General features: G+C 44.7%; 1 protein-coding gene across 1 annotated transcript; it reads left to right on the plus strand.

Moving 5' to 3' along the window:
• Positions 1–3,603: 3,603 nt before the first annotated feature.
• Positions 3,604–4,966, plus strand: LOC135906962 (calmodulin-like). The gene is made up of 2 exons (XM_065438599.2): positions 3,604–4,092; positions 4,699–4,966. The coding sequence occupies exons 1-2, from the start codon at positions 3,826–3,828 to the stop codon at positions 4,873–4,875; spliced, it is 444 nt and encodes a 147-aa protein (XP_065294671.1). The 5' UTR covers positions 3,604–3,825; the 3' UTR covers positions 4,876–4,966.
• The last annotated feature ends 17,158 nt before the right edge of the window (positions 4,967–22,124 follow it).

The following is a 22,124-nucleotide window of genomic DNA, read 5'->3' on the forward strand; positions in this document are numbered from 1 at the left end:
GGCCTATCCAAGACCCAGTAGCGCACGTTCTCAGGTAACCGACTATAAAACTGTTCCAGCCCGAAACACTGCAGAACTTTCTCGTGGTCACCAAACGCTTTCTCTTCTTTGAGCCACTCCTGCATGTTTGACATAAGCCTGTAGGCAAACTCTGTATACGACTCACTTTTGCCTTTCTCATTTTCTCGAAACTTCCGACGGAACGCCTCCGCCGACAGCCTGTACTTTTTTAGCAGACTCGATTTCACTTTGTCGAAATCCTCTGCCTCCTCTCTCTCCAAGCGAGCGACTACGTCGGCCGCCTCGCCGGGTAACAAAGTGAGCAAGCGCTGTGGCCACGTTTCCCGAGAGAACCCCTGCTTCTCGCACGTTCGCTCAAAGTTAACCAGGAACAAACCAATGTCCTCTCCAAGCTTAAACGGCCGCATCAGGTCAGTCATTTTGAACAATACTCGTTCTCCTGCACCGTGTGCCTGACTTCCATTACGAGCGCGTTCCATCTCTACCTCGAGACGCTTCATTTCCAAAGCGTGTTGACGGTCGCGCTCTCTTTCTTTCTCTTGTTGCTCTCGCTCTTTTTCTTTCTCTTGTTGCTCTCGTTCTATCTGTTTCTCTTGTTGCTCTCGTTCTATCTGTTCTTTACGTTCACGCTCCTGTCTTTTTGCCCTTTCCTCAATGGTCTCAAGGCATTCCGACAGCTCGTCATCCTCAGCTTCTAACTCAAGAATAGCCCTCAGCAGTTCTGGTTTTCTGAGTTTGTCTGAGACATCCAGACCCAACTCTCTTGCAAGCTCCAACAATTTCGGTTTGCGCAACGACTTCAAATCCATGGCTGCTCTGAATGCTGCTTTCTCTACTGCCTACTATTGTCTTGCCGCAAACTAACCCGGCAGCAACGACAACCACAATTCCCAGCTATGTTTCTGACGCTAACAAAAGCCTGGCAAAACTCAGAAGAAGAAAGTCCCGCACTCACCAAACCTCGCAGCCAAGATTTCAGCGCAGTCGTTCCGCTGCAGGCAACCAGTCATCACACAGGGCTCGTTGCACTGCTCCCGGATGGTCGTTGTGCTGCTCAGCATACAGTCAACCGCATTTCTTCGCTGCTGGCCTCCGTTGTCGCGATCCCACCGCTGGCAACCAGATGTTTGATCCCACCGCTGCCACCAGATGTTTGATCCGCACCGATGGCACCGGCTGTTGGAACCTCAGTGCTGACGCCCGTTATTGCAACTGGGTCGCAAGCCCCAAGGGTAGCGTTGGCCTGGCGGCCTGGGGCACACTGGAAGCATCCGAAGGTCCCAGCAAAGCATGAGGCGACTGCTAACAGAACAACTTGTTTATTCTAGCATCGCAAAGAGCGGACGGTCAGGTCGACCGAAGTAGAGAGACGGGAGAGCACGTTACTCAACAGCAGAAATCGGAGCCTCTCTCTTGGCGTCCGGGGGCCGCTGCTCTTATACTCTCGGAGTTGAGAGCAAGAGGGAAGGTCATGGGACTACACCACGTGACAGCGGCGACGGACGGACTGATAGACACGTTGGGACAAGGAGGTGACGCATCAGCCGGGCCGGCGCCGGACAGACCTCCTCGCTTCACACTGGGGGAGCTCCTCTCCCCGGCTGCCGCGCTTTGACAAGCGTGGGCACACACACACACACGCACACCCAAAGACACGTGGCACTGAACATGCCGGGACGCGCTCGGCGGGGCGCGCTCGCGGCCGCTCCGAACGGGCCAAAATGTCCGCCGCTTGGAACGAAGCTCCGGCGTACGTTGCATCCGCGCTGGCTTTACCGCGCGTCGTAGGCGAAACGTAACACTATGCAGAACTGGTTGAATCCTACTGTAACAAATACCATGCAAGAAAAAAAAAACTGAGCTAACCAGGCGGCTAGCAGATGGCAGGGCGAGTCGAATTTGTCAACATCTCGAAGCAAAGGCAACAGTTTGACGTAAATGTTCTGCGGAAACCTGCAAGGTGGTGAAAAGCAATTAATAAAGGGAAAATGAGACATCCACACAAACGTAGTTACGTTGGGGTGGATGTCTCATTTTCCCTTTATTAATTACGTCTCTCTACCTTGCGAGTTTCCACGGAACCTTTACGTCAAATATATGGCGTCCCCGACAAATCATTAGACAGGGAGGACGCCACAGACCTCAGTAAAATACAAAGGGCTGTCTTCCCAAATTAAGGAAGATTTATCCGATCGCTGTATCGGGGCGCTTGTTCGTGGTGCTGCGGCTCGTCAACGTTGTACATCTCATGCGGTTGTGATAAAAAAAAATTGGCTGCGGCTTAGCTCAGCTAACACTGGATATGCAAAGCGAAAGCTTGGTTTAGCCTGGGTAAGTTTTGGTTTCACTTAACCTTTCATTTAGCTGCAATTATTATACTTAGGTATACAATCACCGTTAAGCCAAGTATGACGGCTGTGCCTAGGTCGGTGGCTAGACATGGCTGTGATTAGGCTTGGGTAGACGCACATCGTTCGACGGTGCGACGCCTGTTGTGCCACAGGAAAAGCGCAAGTGCTAGACATGCAAAGAGGCCGCGGACAAACGTAGCGTCGTATCACAAACGGACAGGGCGAGAACGCGATCGCTACATTGATCTCGACGGTGCGGCGCCTGTTGCATTCCGGACCCACTCCGATGAAGCAGCTCGTCGGGCGATATCCGCGGGGTGATCAGACGCCGCTTGGCGACGATGGCTCAAAGCCTTCCCATGCCTTCTGCTCCCGCACAACGTTCAAAGACAGCCCAGCCTCGCTCTCATCAGGCGCACTGACTAGGCGAGCGTGACGCTCCTCTTACTGCGGAGAGCGCATGCGCCAAGCCGGCGGCGGTGGCGGCTAGCGCACGCGGCGGCGCTGGAGCTCGGCGCGGCGAGTCACGTGATGCGTTGACAAGGCTACAGTGGCGCAGCTGCGGTCAAATGAAGGTAAAATTCGCGGCGACGGCAAAATTCAGCTTGACGAGGCTAGTAAAGCTAGGCTAGAAAAGAACCTTCTAGCCTCTATAGTAAAGCTTTCGCTTTAAAAGCCCAGAAATTTAGAGACTTTCCTGGGTAGCAAATTCGTAAATAGCACGGAGCAGTGGGAGGCACAGCTCGCCAGCTCTGACTCGGACGTGCAACTGGCAATTGTGGGTCACGTCAGGCGGGCTGCTGAAGCCAGTGCGGCCCTGGACTTTGGGCACTGCCCATAACGCTCTGTTCCCGTTTCCTCATCCCCCCTTTACAACAAAGTTTTTCCTCGTTGTTGTTTCACAGATACACGCGCGTAGTGCTCGTGGAAACTGGTGTAGAAATATTTCCCACCCGGGAGGGGGGGGGGCATGTATGTAATACATACATACATACATACATACATACATACATACATACATACATACATACATACATACATACATACATACATACATACATACATACATACATACATACATACTGTATGTATGTTTCTTCTGATGTTTCGAAATAAAAGTAGGAAGTGTCGTTAGCGTTGGCTCGCAGCTATGTGTTGCGCCACAAACTTTTCCGCCACGTCAGCGATCATTATTGGTAAAGAAGAAGATTGCGCTCGCTGTCCGCGTGCTTTGAGTCTCGAGACGCGCGTTTCATGCCCGCGATCTCCTCGGGTCAGCCGACGCCCAAGCAGGCTCCTTCACTGCACCGCCGGCAGCCTCAGCGGGTAGCGCAGCCGAAGAGCCTGCCGTGGCTTTGACCAGCAGTGGCAAACGGCTCGCGCAGTCGTCCGCCACAGAAAACGCAGCGCGTATATACGAGCAGCGGCTGAGTGGCACCCGGATCCAGCCGGCATGCAGCTCTCCGAGGATGCGGTCGCGGAGCTCCGCGAGGCATTCGCGCTCTTCGACAAGGATGGCGACGGCGCCATCAGCACCAAGGAACTGGGCACCGTGATGCGCTCCCTCGGCCAGAACCCGACCGAGGCCGAACTAAGCGAAATCATCGCGGAACTGGACGTCGATGGAAACGGCACCGTCGACTTCCCGGAGTTCCTAGCCCTGATGTCCAAGAAGGTGCGCACCACCGACACCGAGGAAGAGATTCGGGAGGCCTTCAGGGTGAGCACAGCGCCGGTTGAGGCGTGTCTCGCGTACGTATGCAGGCGGCCGAGTTCAAGGAAACGAAATAAAAGTTGATAGTACGCATGCATCGAAAGTATGATTCGATACATTCAGCCTATTTAGACGTATCCGATGATTATAAGCGTTTGATACCGGTGTCACGCGGTTACATAATCTCTACCTCGATCGAACCTGATCGAGGTCAAATTTTTCGAAGCGATTCGCTCCTATTCACAAGCTCCGGTAGGGAGCCAGTCGCACTCGAGAAATTCGATCCCGATCTAGTCTTTCTTGTGACAGTGTATAACATGTAGCGCGCAAGCAATGAGGTGTGCGCCAGGCGTATACCTCGGGCTCACGCGTGTTTGGCGTGTGTTATCACGATATGATTGAAACAGCTCTGAAGCTTACGTAACGTTTGCGTTAGCATGCATTCAATTCTTTTTTAGCCCATCGCGGAAGTCTCAGCAGATTGAATGTTAAGATGGCGGGGAGCAGGTAGACTACAGTAATTAGCTAATGTGTATATTGCCACTGGACTAAAGCTTTCACAACTTATGTAGTACAGCGCCCATAAAATCAAGTGACTGCTCTTTGCCGCAGGTTTTCGACAGAGACGGGAAAGGCTTCATCGTGGCAGCAGAGCTCCGTCACGTCATGACGACTCTTGGAGAGAAGCTTACAAACGAAGAAGTTGATGCGATGATACGGGAAGCTGATGTGGATGGAGATGGCCAAATTAACTACGAGGAGTTCGTAACGCTCATGACTTCAGGCTAAACATCAAAATCTCCGTGCGTTTCTTCACTCATTGCTGTGCCGTGGCCATAAGAAAAGTGAACAGCGCTTAATTAAACAATGTTGAAACGGGGCGCTGATTACGTTTCTGGGTTCGACTCCACGTTTGCGCCTTGTTTGTGGCACAGGAGCATGCCATAGAACAGGCACGTACGCAGGATTTTTTTTTTTTCCGGAGGGGCCCCAACCCAAGGTAACTTTTCTATGCAAATGAGGGGTAGGGTACTTGTTTAGATGTGAATAATGCCCACCACTTGCCATAAAGACGCCTAAAGCCGCAAAAGAGAATAGAAATAACCTGTATCTCACAGGTACGCCTATGACATGCACCTCTTTTTTACTTGGCAAACAAAGAACCACATCAAATGGACTCGCGCATGAAACATGCGCAGGAAAGACCTTGCTAAGAACAAGTGCACAAGCGAAAGTGCAAAATAAAGATTTCTAGGAGCATTTTTTGAATTAGCTCTGGAAGAATGTAGAGAAATGTATATTTGCGGAACAATCACAGTTCTTTTGGATCCCTCGTTTACTGCTCTACCAAATAGCAAAACCGACTCGAGTTGTTATTTGGGAGGTTGCGTAACGATGCGTGGTCACCAGTTCAGTAAAACCACGTAGAGCGCAGGACGCTGCGGTTCTAGACGTACTGCGGCCACCGCGGAAAGTTAGACCCCCCCCCATTAGCACAGCAGGGAAGTGACTACGTCAGGCGGCTCGACTGATAACTGTAGAAGCGTCACTCAAACCACACGGAATTTTTCTCCACTTGCAGCAGCGTTTTCTCTACTTCCTTTTCAATAAAATGATGTTGATTCATAAATATTTTCACTAACTATTTTCGCTTTTCCTCCCTGTTTGACTGTTGCCTTGGCTTTCTCCCTTAGTAGATCGCTTAATTTCTCATCTCCTTGCGACTCTTATTTCCAGTTGCCAATTTTGCACGAAAAGTGCTGCACAATAAGGGAAAAACGAGACGAGGTAACGGGCGACAGTTGCTGCTTATGGGTTGAAGGGTTATTGCAGGGTCTGATGGTGCACGCTGTTTCGCAATATTTTATTTTCCACCTTATCTAACCCACATCACGGATATATGGTTCCGAGGATCTGCCGGCGTCGCGGCGAGCCGTCACTCGAGCACATAATGAAGCAAAAGGAAAAGTTAAACGCAACTGGCGTTTTCTCCGGCCACAACTCGTTCCACGAGCATACAGGCAAGCCGACTACGAACCGAATTCCTTTTCTGGCCCCTGGATCAGTCTAAACAAAGGTTGAACTAACAAAGCAACAGAGATGCGTGGGATTATTGAATACATGGTGACATAAAAATTGTGTTGGGCGTTATAAATAAAATAAAATAAAATATGATGATTAAAACTATAAACTACGCCCTACCTCCTGCAATAACTGGTGACCAATAATTCATCTTGAGTTAATCGCGAGGGCACGGAATCGATGAGAAAACTGGCCTCCCCACCCCAGGAGATACCGATAACTACCGCCCTCCAAAAGGAGCGAAAAAATTGACAACCATTCCACTCTGTGAAGATGGAATTGCAGCGAAATCTGACGACAGTCAAAGCTCTCAAACGAAAAGCAAAGTGTTTGACCTCCACTGCGGGTCGGCCTGAAGATATAGTGCAACGCCGCGTCGACCCGCGGCAAAAGTGAAGCAGGATCCCGAAGATAGTGCAACACCTGGCTGAACCCCGACGGAGGTGAAGCAGGCGTTAGGAACTCCTCATACGTGGGCCGATACCGAAGATATTGCAATACCGGGCCTACCCGCGGCGTAGGTGTAGCAGGTATTAAGAACTCCACAGGGGTATGTGTCATTGATCTTGGACCCTTTTTGAACTATCACCAGGATCGGCCCACATGATGATTTTTAAAGTCAACGGAGGCCGAAAAATACTACGGAAGTCATACACTGCTTTCGTTGTAAAAGGCAGCAAAATGTTGACCGCCGAGTAGATTGATTTGTCGACGCTTTAGGAATGTGTGTGAGGAGTGGTGCCTTGGGCGGATAGAGGGGGGTGGGGAGTTATGCCGCTTAATTTCGGGGGAGGGGGGGCAGCCCCCCCCCCCACCTGGGTACGTGCCTGTCATAGAATGAAGAACATAATGAAGTCACGGTCGCGATCAAGGAAGCAACTCCAAAAGCTCCAAGGCGTGCAACGCGGCACAAATTGTGATGCTCATAGAAATTTCTTTCTCTATACTCATAGTAATAAACTAGCCGAACCGCCGCTATCGCTAAAGCAAAATATTTGGCTTAACATAATACAGAGTTGATGCGAAAGAATCGTAATATACTAGAAAAATGCCAAATTACCTGCATTATTACAGCGCACTGTGTTTGAACAATGCCTCCTTTACTAGATGCCTGCCGCCTCGCTAGTCTTCCCATTGGAGCGGAGGTTCCCGTAGTTCAGGGTAGTCGCAGAGAGACGGCGCTCGAAGCCGACCCACTTCCTGTTGCGGAGGAAATGACGATTACTAGGCTGGCGCGCGCTCGACCAATCGCTTGACGAGAGATTGTGGGTCCTGCCTCCGGGATCGCAACAGACGCCGCTAAAATCTCGGAGGCTGGGCTACATGATTTAGGTTTCCAGCGGCCACCGCAGCTAGCGCTCGCAGCCGACCCGGGTTAACCCGGGTGGGGAAGAGTACAGAGGAGAGGGGCAGGAACCAGCTTCGCGGGTCACGCGGCAGGCATCTAGTAAAGGAGGCATTGGTTTGAATTTAGCACAAAGGCACACTTTCCTTCGGCTTGGCTCGACCTGGCTCGGTGCCATAACGACTCGCCGCTTGTGCCACAGCAATGGCCACAGTGGCGGAAGCGTGGGCCGCAGTTTCGGCTGGTGCGTTTCCGCTACCGCTGCAGCACACGTGTTTGGCATCAGCAGTCAGCACCGTGTTTGCGCATAAAGGTCAGCGTATCAAAAATGACCCCGGAATCCAAGCAAAAAGCGGCCGTTGTCCTCTTCCTCGCAAAGAAGGTGTTTCACTGGGGATTCATACCCACAGTGCTATACTTGGGTAAGCCGTCTCTGCGCACTTGTTTCATTTTCTAGTTACAGCGCTTGTGGGAGGCCGTTGCGATGGGCCCGTTCAGGAACTCTCTGTGTTTAAATGGTACAGCGGACCCTGCATTGCTTCCACGCTCAAATTTGTAGCAGCGTTTCGCCTTCGTGCTAGGTCAAGTTAATGACAATTGTATATTTTTTCTTGGTTTCAGGATTTAAAAAAGGAAATGATCCAGGAATGCCTGAATTGTCACTGCTGAGGTAAGGAGCGCTTTGCGTTCAGAATTATCTGAATTTGCGCACCAGTTGTGTGTGTGTGTGTGTGTGTGTGTGTGTGTGTGTGTGTGTGTGTGTGTGTGTGTGTGTGTGTGTGTGTGTGTGTGAGAGTGTGAGGGGGGGGGAGGGCAGCAATTTCTTTTATTTGCCAATTAACTGCGAAGTAACAACACCTATGCATTTTAGCTGCACAGTAAGTGCGCGAGAGAGGTACGTACAGTTTTCAGGTATGTATGCACTTCTGCAGGTTGATAACACGTGCAGGAGCACAACACTCGGGGGCTAACTGGGAATTGATATCGGTTAAGAGTTAAACCAATCAACATTGGTCAGAGCTTGAATGGCCCGCATGTGCAGCGAAGCTGCCGTTATCGTTCGTTTTATAGAGCAGTATAAATGCAAAATTGTTTGCCACATATGTAGCAACCCTGCAAATGCTACTACCACGTACTTTATTTTTTGAACCCAATATGTTTCTTGTGCCGGCACTTTTTCGTTTACATTTTCCATCTTTAAAAATAGTGCTTTCTATTGCTATCACGTGATAGTTCAAGATTGGGAAAGTGGCCCCCCTTTTTTTGTAGAGTGGAAACTGAAACATACTTCGTTGCTTCTTTTCCAGTCTCCTTTGGCAGTGAAGATTTTCAGCCTCAGCAGGATTCTGTTGCCTTGACTCTTGGCTCTTTACAAGGAACATGGTGTAGGCAATTTGAAAACCCATCTTCATTTGTGAACATTTCGTTATCATTTCTGTGCCAGTGATGTCAGTTTGTCGGTTTACTTATGAAGTGACAATATTGATTTGATCATGTAATTAAAATATATTTGAGGTTCATTTGTCGCATTTTATTGATGGCCATATATTTTGATGTAAAAACCAATTGCCTGATGTTTGACTTTATTCATCGTAGTTCAGGTAGGATCTTGTAGGTAGCAATATCTTTCAGTCATTGTCACGAATGTGATGATCTGAAATGAGCACCTACAAAGAAGTTGCAGAGGCACACAGCACAGCTTTAGCAGGTTAGGTAGCATACGGCAAACGTTCTGGGCAGAACAAAGTGAAAACTAAACATTTGATGTTTTCGGGTAATGTGAATGCCACTTGAATAAATGGAAGCTACTGCTATTAGGCGTTTAGGACCTTAAACACCAAAGAGGAAATTAAATTGAGTTGTATTAGTAAATTTTGCTTTTACAATACCAAAAAAATCCTGTCTTACTGTGAGAGGAGGCTTAATAAGCCAGTGTAGATGCCAGAGCCAGCGCCACCATTTAGCCACTGCCAGTGGTGGCACTGGCTAACACTCCCAAGGTTTGTTTTACTAGCAACACATAAATACTCAAGAAAGTGGATGGGGAAACCGTGCCGTGGTAGCTCAATTGGTTAGAGCATCGCATGTGCAATGCGAAAACATGGGATCGTTCCCCACCTGCGGCAAGTTTTTTTTTCATCCACTTTCATTGCAATTTATAAATTAATTCACTTGGTAAGTACAAGTAATTTTCCCTACGTTTTCCTTGGTGTCATTGTTTGTTGGGTTCTCATGACACAATTACTAAAAATTGGGCACCTCGGTTAACCCCCTTTCTTCTCGTTTAATGTATGGCAATGTGCTTTCAGCGTGAAATAAAAAAAAATGCTAGCTTTTATGTTTTTTTAGTAATTGACTGCTTACCATGAAATGCATGAAAATAGAGCTTTGAAAAAATACTTTTATGAGCCTCTTTAGTTCACTTTAGTGTCTCTTTAAATTATTTAATGTCACATAAAGGTCCTGCTGCACAGGCATTTTTAACAACATTAGACATGTCGACGATAGCTGCAATTAATCCAAAAAGTTTGTCTGGTAATTGTAACATTACAAAAAATTGTTACTAAGCAGACAAAAGTTCAATAAGCCACTAAATACGTTAGTGGGCATATTTTATGTAGAGATGTTTTGGACTACTTCAGAAACGTTTATCCTGTGCATTCACATCTAACTTGCGAGTGAGAGTATGTATTTGATAGTCAAGAAAGCACTGTGATGCCACGCTAATGGCAGTAATCTTTAAAGCACTGAGCGGTTACTGTGATTTTTTGAGTCTGTGCGGTGCGAATACAACTCAGCGAATCAAGACGGAACTTTGTATGAAGAATGTGTGTTCGAAATTATTTCAAAGTTTTAGATGAATTTAGGGTGCCGTTGGAACCTTTACAATGTTCCTTTGAACAGTAAAATCAATATTAGAATTGTCGTTGGCAAGTGGCTCAGCTTTTCTTAAAACTTTCAAAGTAGATGTGTTCTAAAAGCCAGACTTAGCTTACAGAGAAGGATATGTACTGTGGGCTTCATTAGCCTTTGTTTATTTTGTAAGATAATCCAACGTCCTTATAAAAGTTCACACCATTTGGGGCGTATCTTGTCCCACAACAGTAATCGCCTTCTGTCTTGCCCGCATTTCATTTAACGGTGCGAGCCCGGTACTTCCAAGTCACGAACGGCATGTGTGTTATCAGCGTGATATAGCATTCTCGACAGGAAAGTAGCGAGCAGAACATTTCCAAGAAAGGAAGAGCAAGGAAGGCAGATTACGATTATTGTTGTGGGACAAATATACGCCCCAAGGGGTGCAGCTGTTTTAATAGTGAATTTCACTGGCCTTATTAGCCAGTTAATCACACTTGACATCACTTTATTGGTGCTTTTGGCATAGGGCGATGCCAAAAGCCCTTTTACACAACCTCCATAGCTGCTCTTCTTCTTTTATGATGGTCAATAACACCATGACACTATACAATTCAACACGGTTTAAATTGTATCCATAGTTAAAACACTGGGCATTATTTTCCACAGGACTTGGTATTGGAATGCGCACATTGACTGGCCGACTTATAACTAAATTATTACAATACTAGTACTGTACGTTATAAAAAATGAAATCGCCATTAAATGCAATGAGCGTGGATGTGAAAACGAGTGAAGCAGGTAGTGGGGAGGATTGTAAACTTCTCTAGCATTTGCAGCAGCTTATGAGGTGTCCGTGTGCTGTTGTTCGACTAAAAAGAGCAGCTTGGCATATGGAGTGTGCAGTAAGCTGTACAGATTTATGGCAAATAGGTACTCTTGAAATGGTTGTCACATTGTGCAGCGCCGTCAAAATTTGGCTAACTTTAGTCTTTGTTTGGACCAACAGTTTGAGTAACCACGTTTGTTTTAGACCAGAGCTTCCAGGTTCCTGTGTATTTTTTTTTATGTGATGCAGTCTCTTGAAGAAAGGCCTAAAAAAGAAGCCAGAATTGTTGAGTAAGCTCACTGAACTGACGCTGCTTGATATATGAGGAGTCTCACATATGCATAATGGGGCAAGTATCAAGACACTGCTGGTATTTACAATTGAATGCTCAACAGCGAGACGAAAAAAAAGGGGGAAAGGGGGAGGTGTGGTGTTATAGTTTACACCCCATATCAGAACACATTCCTGCCTTATGAATGGTGCACATATGTATTCTGAACGTAACGGTTGAACGTGACTAGGAAAGATTTATGCATTCATGTTATAGTAAGCTATATACAGCACTTGCTGTTCCAGGATAAAAATTTTCCCAAAAACGTATTTTGATCACATTTTTTTCACATGGCATTCTTCTGGGCTGAAGCACACTGTCCGCTTCTGCAGGCGTGACAAAAATTCTTGAATCTCTCGACCTCTTTTTTTCTGTTCTGCTGGTGTGTTTGCTTTTAAACTTTTCAATCGACGCTATTCACTGTTGTCTGAGGAGTTTATGTATCCACGAAGTACAAGCTGACACTGCTGAAAAGAAACTTGCGGTTTTTCCAGTTTAGACAGATCTCCAATCGTACAGGTCAGGATAAGGCAGCACTTCAATGATAGGCTGCAGGCTTACTTCAAATGTGAACATGCAACAAGTGGTCCAAAATTAACAGTGATGCAAAAATGATTTATTATGAGCACAGGGTTCATCATACAGTCTTCAAAATGCTTGGTCAATTTTTATGCTACAATCTTTGGGTCCACAATATGCATGCAGGTGTTTTCATTTTTATCACACATGAAACATTGTGGTGTATCTTGCAGATACAATGCCAGGAGATTCATGATAACACTGCAGCATGACCAGATGAGGACAGAGAAGAAAATTACACATGGACAGTGCCGTGTATATACCATTTTCTTCTCTATCCTCGTCTAGTTGCACTGCACAGTGTCATAATGAATCCCATCCTACTGACCCGCCAACATGCTTTAGCCAGGCGGTCCCATGATGAGTACATTTTCTTACAGGCCTCTTGCAGAGCGCTAAGCCTGATAAAGTGCATGCTATACAAGTGAACTTACATGCACGATGTAAAGCTTATCACTGTGTGACAGAAGACTAGTAGATTAAAACACTGACAAAAAAGGAAGCCTGCTTTCAAGAAAGACACAGATACAATGCAATGTGTGTGCACTTTTCACATTGCTCAAGATAGCGCATCACGATTGCTAATGGTGAAAAGGTAATAAGTAAGCTGCCTTACATGAAAATGCCTGCTAGCAGTGAAGTGAATGAAAGGAAATGCACAAATAGTGCTGTCCACTATTATAATATATATAACACCAGTGCACTTTAAGGCAGATCTGCTATGTACAAGTATTTGTTATGAACGTAGCTGTATGCATACATCTGCGAGTACAACGGTGATAACAGCTGTGAGTGAACTTGAAACGTAGACCAAATACTACAGCCCTTCTCTGTGAAGGAAAAATAGAGCCAAGATCAAACGTGTAGCAGGGAGGAATGCTGATAAGAGCAGACAGCTGTGTGCGCACGCCTCTTAGTTGCACAGCCACTGAACAACTATTGATGTTCTAGTGCCACTTGAGCTTATTTGTCAGCCAAGGCACATTTTAGGTAGTCTTGTTCGAATAGTCATCACTGTTGGAGAGCCTTAGTAGCCAAGTACAATAATATTGTGTATATTTTTCACTGTGTGCTTATGCTATGTCACAATTAGCACAGTTGTAATGTCAGCGTAATACAAGCTTTCTTTTTTCTGATAAAAACACTACAGCATGTAAGGTAATCAGTTTCTCAGATAAAATCTTGCATATGCTTGCGCGTTATGCAACTCACTATAAGAGACAGTAACCTGGTGCCTGTGAATGCCCATTGATAAATGCACATGGATGCCTGCTAATGGTTTTTTTTAGTATTTGGAATCTGGCAGCAGCAGCCCCACAAGGCCTTGTGCTTTCCTTTAACACCATTAGAAATAGGCAGGTAATTTCAACAGTGCTACACAGACATTCCTAAGTGTGACAGTGCAAAAGAACATAACATCTCTCGTTTGTGAGGCCTCTGGAACCACATAAGCACTTTACAGTGAAGCAAAGCGTTGTTTGTGGCATATGTGGAAACAGTCACTTCACGTAACTTTACATCTGACGTAGAACAATGCACCAAGACGCCAATTCACCTGAAGCTTAGTGGGTGTGTTGGCTATGCACGCAAGAATAGAAAGTTTCGTGGAGTCCAGCTCAAAACTGCCTGTTCAAATGTGCTGCACACTGGTACACTGGTTTCCATTTTGTTCCTTCTGAAGAGGTAGGCACACACCACAATGATCATATACACGACTAGAAGGCATGCTTAAAAGAGCACTGACACAAGGTTTCCCTCTCGCCTTTTTCTTTCAGGGATTAATGTTGGCCCATTAGTTATCGCAAGAAGCTTCAATTGTGTGAGAGTGAAACAAATAGTTAATTACATCATACGATAATGCAACCCGTTCTAAATGCACGGCAAGTGCTGCAGCAATTTCGGCTGGATTTGAAGCAGGCTTCCTCCTTGCATCACTGAAATCCTTGGAGGTGTTGGTCATTAGTACTGCAAACCATTGACACATGGGTCAGTTAGCCTGGTACAGTGACTGTGGACCACTCCATGAACATGTTGCCAAATGTGAAAATATTAAGCATTCAAGCGGATAATAGTGCAAAGAAAGTCAGAGGGAGCACTCCACATTCTGAAAGAATTGACAGCAGAGGACCAAGCCTATCCTGTGTCAAATGTGGAGGAGCAAAAAAATGAGCGGTGCAGCAGCGTACGCCCAGCTTTCAGCAACACTGTCATGGTGTGGCTTGTAACTGCTGCATCGGGATGACTGATGAATCTGTCAGTAGTTCGTGCCACCACACGACCGCTGCCTCCAATTTTTGTTGGTAATAAGGAGGCCTGCTAAACATGCCCTATGCCTCAGGCTGTGCCCAATTTGGTGCGCATTTTGAACTTTGATTGCATTAAGAAATTATATAAGTAATGGTATGTTGCTTAAAGACCCATACCTTGATTGCAAAGCTGATGTTCAAATAAAGCAAAAGAAAGCAAGACAAACAATTTTCCAGTATTTTTTTAAGATAACCTCTATTTCTTTAAGATGACTTCATTGAGTATGCGTAGTGTATCTAGGTGACCACTTTCAAACAAAGTGTACTTCACGTGAATTGCAGCAGTGTTACTGCAAACTAGCATCAAACATTTAAGAGATACTTCCACAACACAGATAATATGCTCCAAGGCATTTTTAAAACATTAGTAGGTTAAAAGATGATTGTCAGAAGTGCAGCACTGGTGAATTAACATAATCGTGACCAATTTCATTGCAACACAAGTGTGCACAACGTGTTCAGTGCACAGGGTGTGTTACATGTTACGTTGCTTGCAGTACATTTTGATAATGCGGTGTGCAGAACTGTGCCCCAGGCATCCCGACACAACCCAAGACACACACTGTACCTGCACCATGCAGAGAAATGTGGGACCCGAGAGTTGCAACTGGGCACATCTCTCAGACTATTACTATCATTATGTCTTCGTAAATGTACATAAAGCTGTGCTCGTAGACCATGCCTGCACTCATTCGAATCACCACTTTCAAAGTGTATCTTCACTTGCATCCTCAATCAACTCCCTTGTTCCCCCCCATTTCCTCTTTTGAAGTGTCGTGCCACAGTGTGTGTGGCAGATTACTCCACCTTTCTAAATTGTGTACACGCTTCAAGAAGCTGGAGACGCTCACTTTCTAGCACTACACTCGCATACAGTAAGCATGCTGTATGCTTATGACAACAATCATTACTAAGAGATTCTGCTAACAACAAGAGCATCCTGTGGAGATCAACGTTTGATAACAGGTGATCGATGTGTGCCTGAGCACAAACAACAAGGATGAATAAATATTGCTTCAAGTCTATCAACTGCATTAACAAGCAGGCACATATGAAGGGTCACCGCATAAAGACACCGCTGACACTGTACCAGTGCTGAAAAATAATCTGGTTGCCCTTCATAAACGATAACTTGGTGGAAGCAATGTGCACCAAAGGCTTGACCATTGCTCGACTGACTGGCACGGTTGGCACTAACAAATAACTTGAGTTCTTTTGTAAGGCATCCAGGATGCAATATTTTATGTTTAGCATTTTTATTGTTCCAAGTAAGAATTTGACTGTAGGATTTGAATGAGTGCATAATCGGGGCTGCTATGTTATAAGAGCTTTGCATTGCTGCAAACTTGCCTTCACCATGTAGGGCAGCAGAAGTTTGGTCAACTTATGAACATAAAGACGGAAAAAGAAATAAAACAAATGAAGCATGCGTTGCTTTAACAATACAAAGCCTCCGGAAGTGATGTCATTCTGTTTTTGTACTTTGGCAAATGTATTCTTCAAAGTATAATAAAGTGCAAGGTTTCTTAATGCTCAACTGGGAAAATTTATCTCTTGTAACCACTAACATCAGAAAATAATTCTAGTTTGAATGCGCAGTACATAGCAATCTTCCCAAGTCTGCAAGCATAACTGATCCTGTTTTCCTTTTACTGCCCTTACGTTCAGTAAAACAGGAAATTGGGTCACTTGTTGAGGGCTGATCATACTAAACTATTGCACAAATGAGACAGCAAAAGAGCAGAATAGCGTGGTATGCTAATATCCACACTTGCCAACAAAAGTTTTCACGATGCGAAACTTGTGACTAGAACCACATTTCTGTGGCCCGAGAGCACAGTCTAGATTCCTCAAGTGAGAGATGCACTGTGTAGGCTGTCTGCAGCAAGTATGCTCAAGTAAGCCCTGTCCTTAGAGACGATACAGTTTTTTTTTTTTTTGTACACTGCCTTGCACTCTGTTTTGAACTGCAGCACAAGAAATGGACGTGACACAAGAAGAACCACACAACAACCCTATGCTGTGTTTTTGCCATCGTTTTTCTTGCGTCTCTTTCTAGCACTGCAGTTTAATATCTTCAACCAGCTAGCCCAAGTCTCTATCCTGTCACAGTTTTTGCAGCACAGTCAAAGGGACTGACAACCAATTTGCATGGTACCTTTTTTTTTTTATGCAATGGAAAGCTTATCGGTCAGAGTGTCTAATCATGAACTGGTAACGTGGAAAACACCATGGAACATTTATTATCAGAATTTTTCGACCTGCACTGAGGATGTAGTCATTCAGTGGAAGCTTGCTGAAAACGGTGATAGGCGAGCATGATAGTGATTGTACGCTGGTATTAGTGGGAGGCAGACGGCAAGTGTGGCCATAACTGTGAGAAAGTATTATTTTGTTTATCAAGTCGACGTTCCTGTGATTCATGTTTTCCAAAGTGAAAGTATTTCTGCGGTAATAGCTATGTGCTTTCATGGTTGCCTGTCTAACTGCTTTGGTATTTAACCAGTCAAAACGAAACCAATCAAATCGAAAACGAAATTGCGGTGTTCCAAAAAGTATGCAGTCCACCGTGTAGCCATAGCCATGCGTGCGCATTTGATTTCCGAAGCATAGAATAAAGCGCAAGTGTCTAATAATATAGCAACTGCAATCCTAAGCAATAGTCATGTTGTACTTGATAACAGCTGACTTACGTACAGTAATCTCATAGACTACAACCGAAGTGCCAAGATTTCCCTGCCATGCTTCGTCGCTTACTGGTTTTCAAGACTCTCTTTGCCAATTTAAAACTATAACTCCCACTTAAATAGCAAACATTGTGCTGCATTCTGTCACTATAAATCATAGTCATTTAATTTCCATCTGCGTCTTGCAACACATTCTGGTCAGTTGTCAGTCCCTTTAAGCAGTGTTGACCCTCATATTGCTTAACAAACTAAGAAAAATATTTGAGCAAGGAACTGTTGGTGTGTGTCCAGGTGCAGTGCGGAAAACACAGGGCGGCATAGTGTCAAGACTGAAGCTTGTGGTGTAAGCAGAAAAAAATTGTCCACCCTACTGTTCTAAGTGTGCCTGCGAGCTCCATACCTAGAAATCACATTTCTATAGGCTCTGTCAAAAGCAAGTTCAGAGTACTCGAACAAGTTTTTGTCCTGTGCCTGTTGACAAAATATCGGTGATGAATGCTGGCAGAGCCATTCAGACTACACAGTATGATTGTACTTTTTCGGACATTCATCAATACAAAAAACAAATAATGTCACAAGACGCTTATTACTATAGTTGTTTGTGTTGCAGTGGCCTTGTGTCACGTTTCTGTGCACTAATGCTCGCTACGAAGTAGTATCCGGCACGCTAACACTACAGTTTTCACAAGGTTCTTTTGCACCATGCTTATCTAACCTCAAAATTTTTGTTGTGAGTGGAAACAAAAGTGCACTGTGAATCATTGGAAATGTGCGAAAAAAGGTGAGTGTTACGTAAGCAACTTTAGTGCTGAATGACACCAGTGGTGCTGGGAATTTTGTTCAATGTTCACAAAAGTGTGTATGTGCATGAGCGTGTGAGAGGGAGAGGGTAAGTATGCTTGCAGATGTGCAGGTCTTGGGCCCTTAGAAACAAATGCAACTATTGTGCTACTCTACCTATATTTCCTCTTGATGTGCAACAGCTTGGCAAACATATCAAACAATAACTGTTTATCAACACTGCCATTAGCTTCTAGGTTGCTTCCTATTCCTGTTTCAGTGTATTTCAAGAATATTGCAGAAGTGCGGCGTGCCACACACAACAGCGTAAATGCTGAGCTGCCACTCGTACTGTCACCTGCAATGAAATCATTTGTGGATGAACGGTATTATGTGCACGAGAGCTTCTGAAGGCACATTTGTGCTGAAGCACAAAAGGCAGCCATTTTGTAACGATGCCTTCCCCTTGATTCTATGCCTCTCTTATACTCTACCATTCATGGCCAGTTGATCCCATTGATAAACAAGTGGAGAGTGATGCTGACCACTGACAAACTACGAAACGGAATATCATTGGAAACGGCATTGCTAGAAAATCAGAGCCCAGCTCACAAACTGTCCAACGAGATGATCACTTACTGAAGAAAAAAGAAATCTTCTAAATGCAAAAATAGTATAATGAATTATACAAAACTAATTCAATAATCTGTACATAATGTAATGTAAGACGCATTGTTATGACTCACCAATGCAATCCCATGTTTACAACTATGGTGCACCTGTGATGTAACATGGCACTGTTTGGGATTATGTGGAATAGAAATATGCCTGCCTGATTCTGACAAGCTGAATGATTTTGAGAAGCCAGAAATAGCCTATACCATGAATGTGTTTGGGGTGCTTTTGCTCACACAACACCCATTCCCCCCCCTGAAACTAAGCTGTGAGGCGAGGCGCTACGCAAACATCACAGTGCTATTTCAGACTACAGTGCTGCCAGAGCTGTAGCATTATGAAGCTTGTTTTGGTGCTACTTTGCTGTCATTAAAATGCTTGGAGCATCAACGCAAACAGGAACAATACTGTTTGAAGCTAGAAGTTTATAGTAAGGTGGTCATGTGCACGCACATACTGTATTTACTCATGTAAGGCCTGCATTTCTTACATCCCAGGTAAAATAAATTGGGAAAGGAGCTTCACCAAATGGCACTTGCATTAATATTAATGCATGCAGCGATTCATGTTTTGCAATTGGAACATTAAACGTGATGAGGAAACTGCTGAAAAATAATAGTCTTCAAACTGTGTCATTAGTGGTAGCACATTGCGAGTGACAGTCACATTGCAGTACTTGGTGTGAGCTAGTGGCCATTAATCGGACTTGTACAAGATTTGCACCCTGCGATGGAATAAGAGTGAAGGTCTCACATGATCAAATACAGTGTACACTCTCCGATGCATACTGGTGGTATCAACACCAGAACTGCCTTATTGTGAGCCACGCATTGTGGTCCCTTCTCTATTAACCTTGACGCTTAAATCATGGTAGGGAATACAAAACGTCATTAAAAAGGGCTCTGCAGTCTTAATGGAGGCATACAGGCACTATAACATTTCTTAAACGTGGTAGGTAATTGTACTCTGCGGTTATTTCTACATGCCTTACTCTACAGTCAGCATAAATTCCAAGGAAACGACAAAATATGGCTTTGAGCGAGTACGATGAATATGTTACAGAATTAAAAATTACACTACAGAAGCTGTGTACTGTTAATGACAAAAACTCACTGCCCTCAACCAGGAGCAAGAAAACTTTTTCAAAATGCTTGAATTTCCTTTTTGTGCATTTTTCACGACTTGTAAACATTTGTCCCCAACTGCAGTGAGCAAAACTATTGGGACAAACTCTGTTAAGCCAAATACCTTGATATACAAAACATTACAAACGTCTGGTAAGACAACAGGCTTCCAATGTTCTCTTTTTACATTCACTTCAAATTAAGTCTACTGTGTAGACAAGCAGCAGCAGTGCTAGTATAAATCAAAGCCTTAAGAAATACTATGGATGCCACTTCTTAGGTGCATGCCAAGCAAGTTACAGCCAGTTATTAATGCTCTTGTTCACCCAATAAAACCAGCAAATTTGTCATTAAAACAATTAGTAGAAAAAGCCTTTTGCTATATGCTTTTTTGTAGGGCTTGCTGTTTGTTGGTTATTGCTCAATGCATAATTAAATGTTGCCATATTGAAGGCTACTTTTGAATATAGATGTAAACATAAGGTATATTAACCCTGTTATCTGACCAACAGTGCATTGTAATTTTTTCTACACTACAACAACAAGAAAGTGAAGTTTTGAGATATGGAACAAGCAGCTGTATTTCTTTTTTCCAGCCACAGATGAACAGCTTACAGAGAACTGCAATCAATGTTCATGTACCTGTGTAATAACAACTTTGCCATTCCCTTGAATCTATTCATATGGCAGATAAAGTGGTTTTTCCATGTAATTTACTGTCTCGTGACTCCACTCTTGTGTTTTGCTGCTTTCTTTCAAAGCGTGCACCCTCTTATTGAGGTGTGAAATCCAAGTGTATTGGTATGGATCAATGATATATAACTAAGAGTGCAATAAAGGTGAGGATGAAGGTGAGCAACACAGCTCAAGCACTGTGTTTTCAAGTTCAAGACAAGAATGGTATTGGCACAGCAGATGTAATTTGCGCTAGGAAATGAATTATGTGAAAAACCGTGAGGTGGGGGAAGCTTTACGACAGATAAAGTGGGCATCCACCTGAAGTGTAGTTCTTTCGGTGAGTTGGCAAGGCTTGATTTGTTGTATCTAGCGCATCAAAAATGAGGACAAAAGGAGAAAGTGCTACACGTGTAGTGCTGTGTCCCCGCAGAAATTATGCCTCTTCGTTCCTATGCAACCTCTCTCTCACCTTTCCTTCTAGTACTTTGTTGTAATGCAGCAGAGCAACATTAGACAAACACACAGTGCTCTATGTGTTTTTTTAATGTGCCTTTGTGTGTGTTCCCATCATTCAGCCTGCACTGCAACAAGGTAGGAGTCGCCATACCAAGAAGGCCCATATATAGCTACCCTCATCTACTTTTACCTTTCGTTCTCGTTTTCTGTGCGCTACCTATACGAAATCAACCAACTGAAGCTACTTTTGAGGCGACCGATTGGTCGATGCCAACTACCATTTTCTCCTAATTCGCAAGTACACATCTCTGTGTTGCACATTTGCCCAACTAGTGGCAGCACCGGTCGCAGTTCAAATGCAGACAGAGCCTTAGCTGCACATGCTGGCTTGTCTCCTGCACATGGTTTGCATCCTGACATGGCGCACATTTTCCATGTCGTAAGATGCACAAACAGTGTTTGTACGTGCCGATTGCAAAAATAACCGTGCCATCATTATAGCTTGTCAATCTGCTAGCCTTACAATTATGAAGAGGGTTCATAAAGCTTCCTCTACACTGTGCATTTCAGCAGAATCAATCTACTTATACAGTGTTCCTGCACCTTGAGGTTGTTGATTAATTCACCTTCACCTTGCTATCTACTAGCCTCCGGGTTAGCTCAGTTGGTATAGTGAACTGCCTAGGAAACACAGTGGGGCTTGGTTTAATCCTGATGCTGCAATGAATATTTCTTCAGCCATAAAGCTTTCTTTTTGAAAAAACTGTATAGATTCTTGCAACTTTATACTGCAGCCAGATGGATATCAACCTTCCTATTCAGCACACCTCCTTAAGTTTGCCTTGCCCGGAGGACAACCCTTCACTTTGGAGCACAAGGTACCCTGGAGTTTCCAGTAAGTGACATACAGTACAGCATGATAGTCTATCAACTAGCCCAGCAATAGCAGGGTAACTGTGTTGAGAGCTTCTGGCCAGGAGGAACTGTTTCAGCCTGATCCCAGCATTTGCAAACAAACTATACTTGCTTGTTGGGGAGAAACATCCAGTGCACTCTAACGAGATGTGGCAAATAGTAGGGTATGGGAATGAACTAGTTCCTGTTCCGTTGCTTGTGGTATAGCGTGACCCATGTCGCGCTGTACTACAAGTAGTGGCAATGGCCATTGATTTAGATGAAGCACAATGCTGCAAGGACTCGCAGATTAAATTCACCTTGATAAATTTCAGCTATTAGTAAAGCTGTACATGCTCAATATATGTGCAAGCGTGTGGACACCTCATTCCATCACAGGGGTCACCAAAAGCCTA

Source organism: Dermacentor albipictus, chromosome 1, assembly GCF_038994185.2.
Source record: "Dermacentor albipictus isolate Rhodes 1998 colony chromosome 1, USDA_Dalb.pri_finalv2, whole genome shotgun sequence".
NCBI lineage: Eukaryota > Metazoa > Arthropoda > Arachnida > Ixodida > Ixodidae > Dermacentor > Dermacentor albipictus.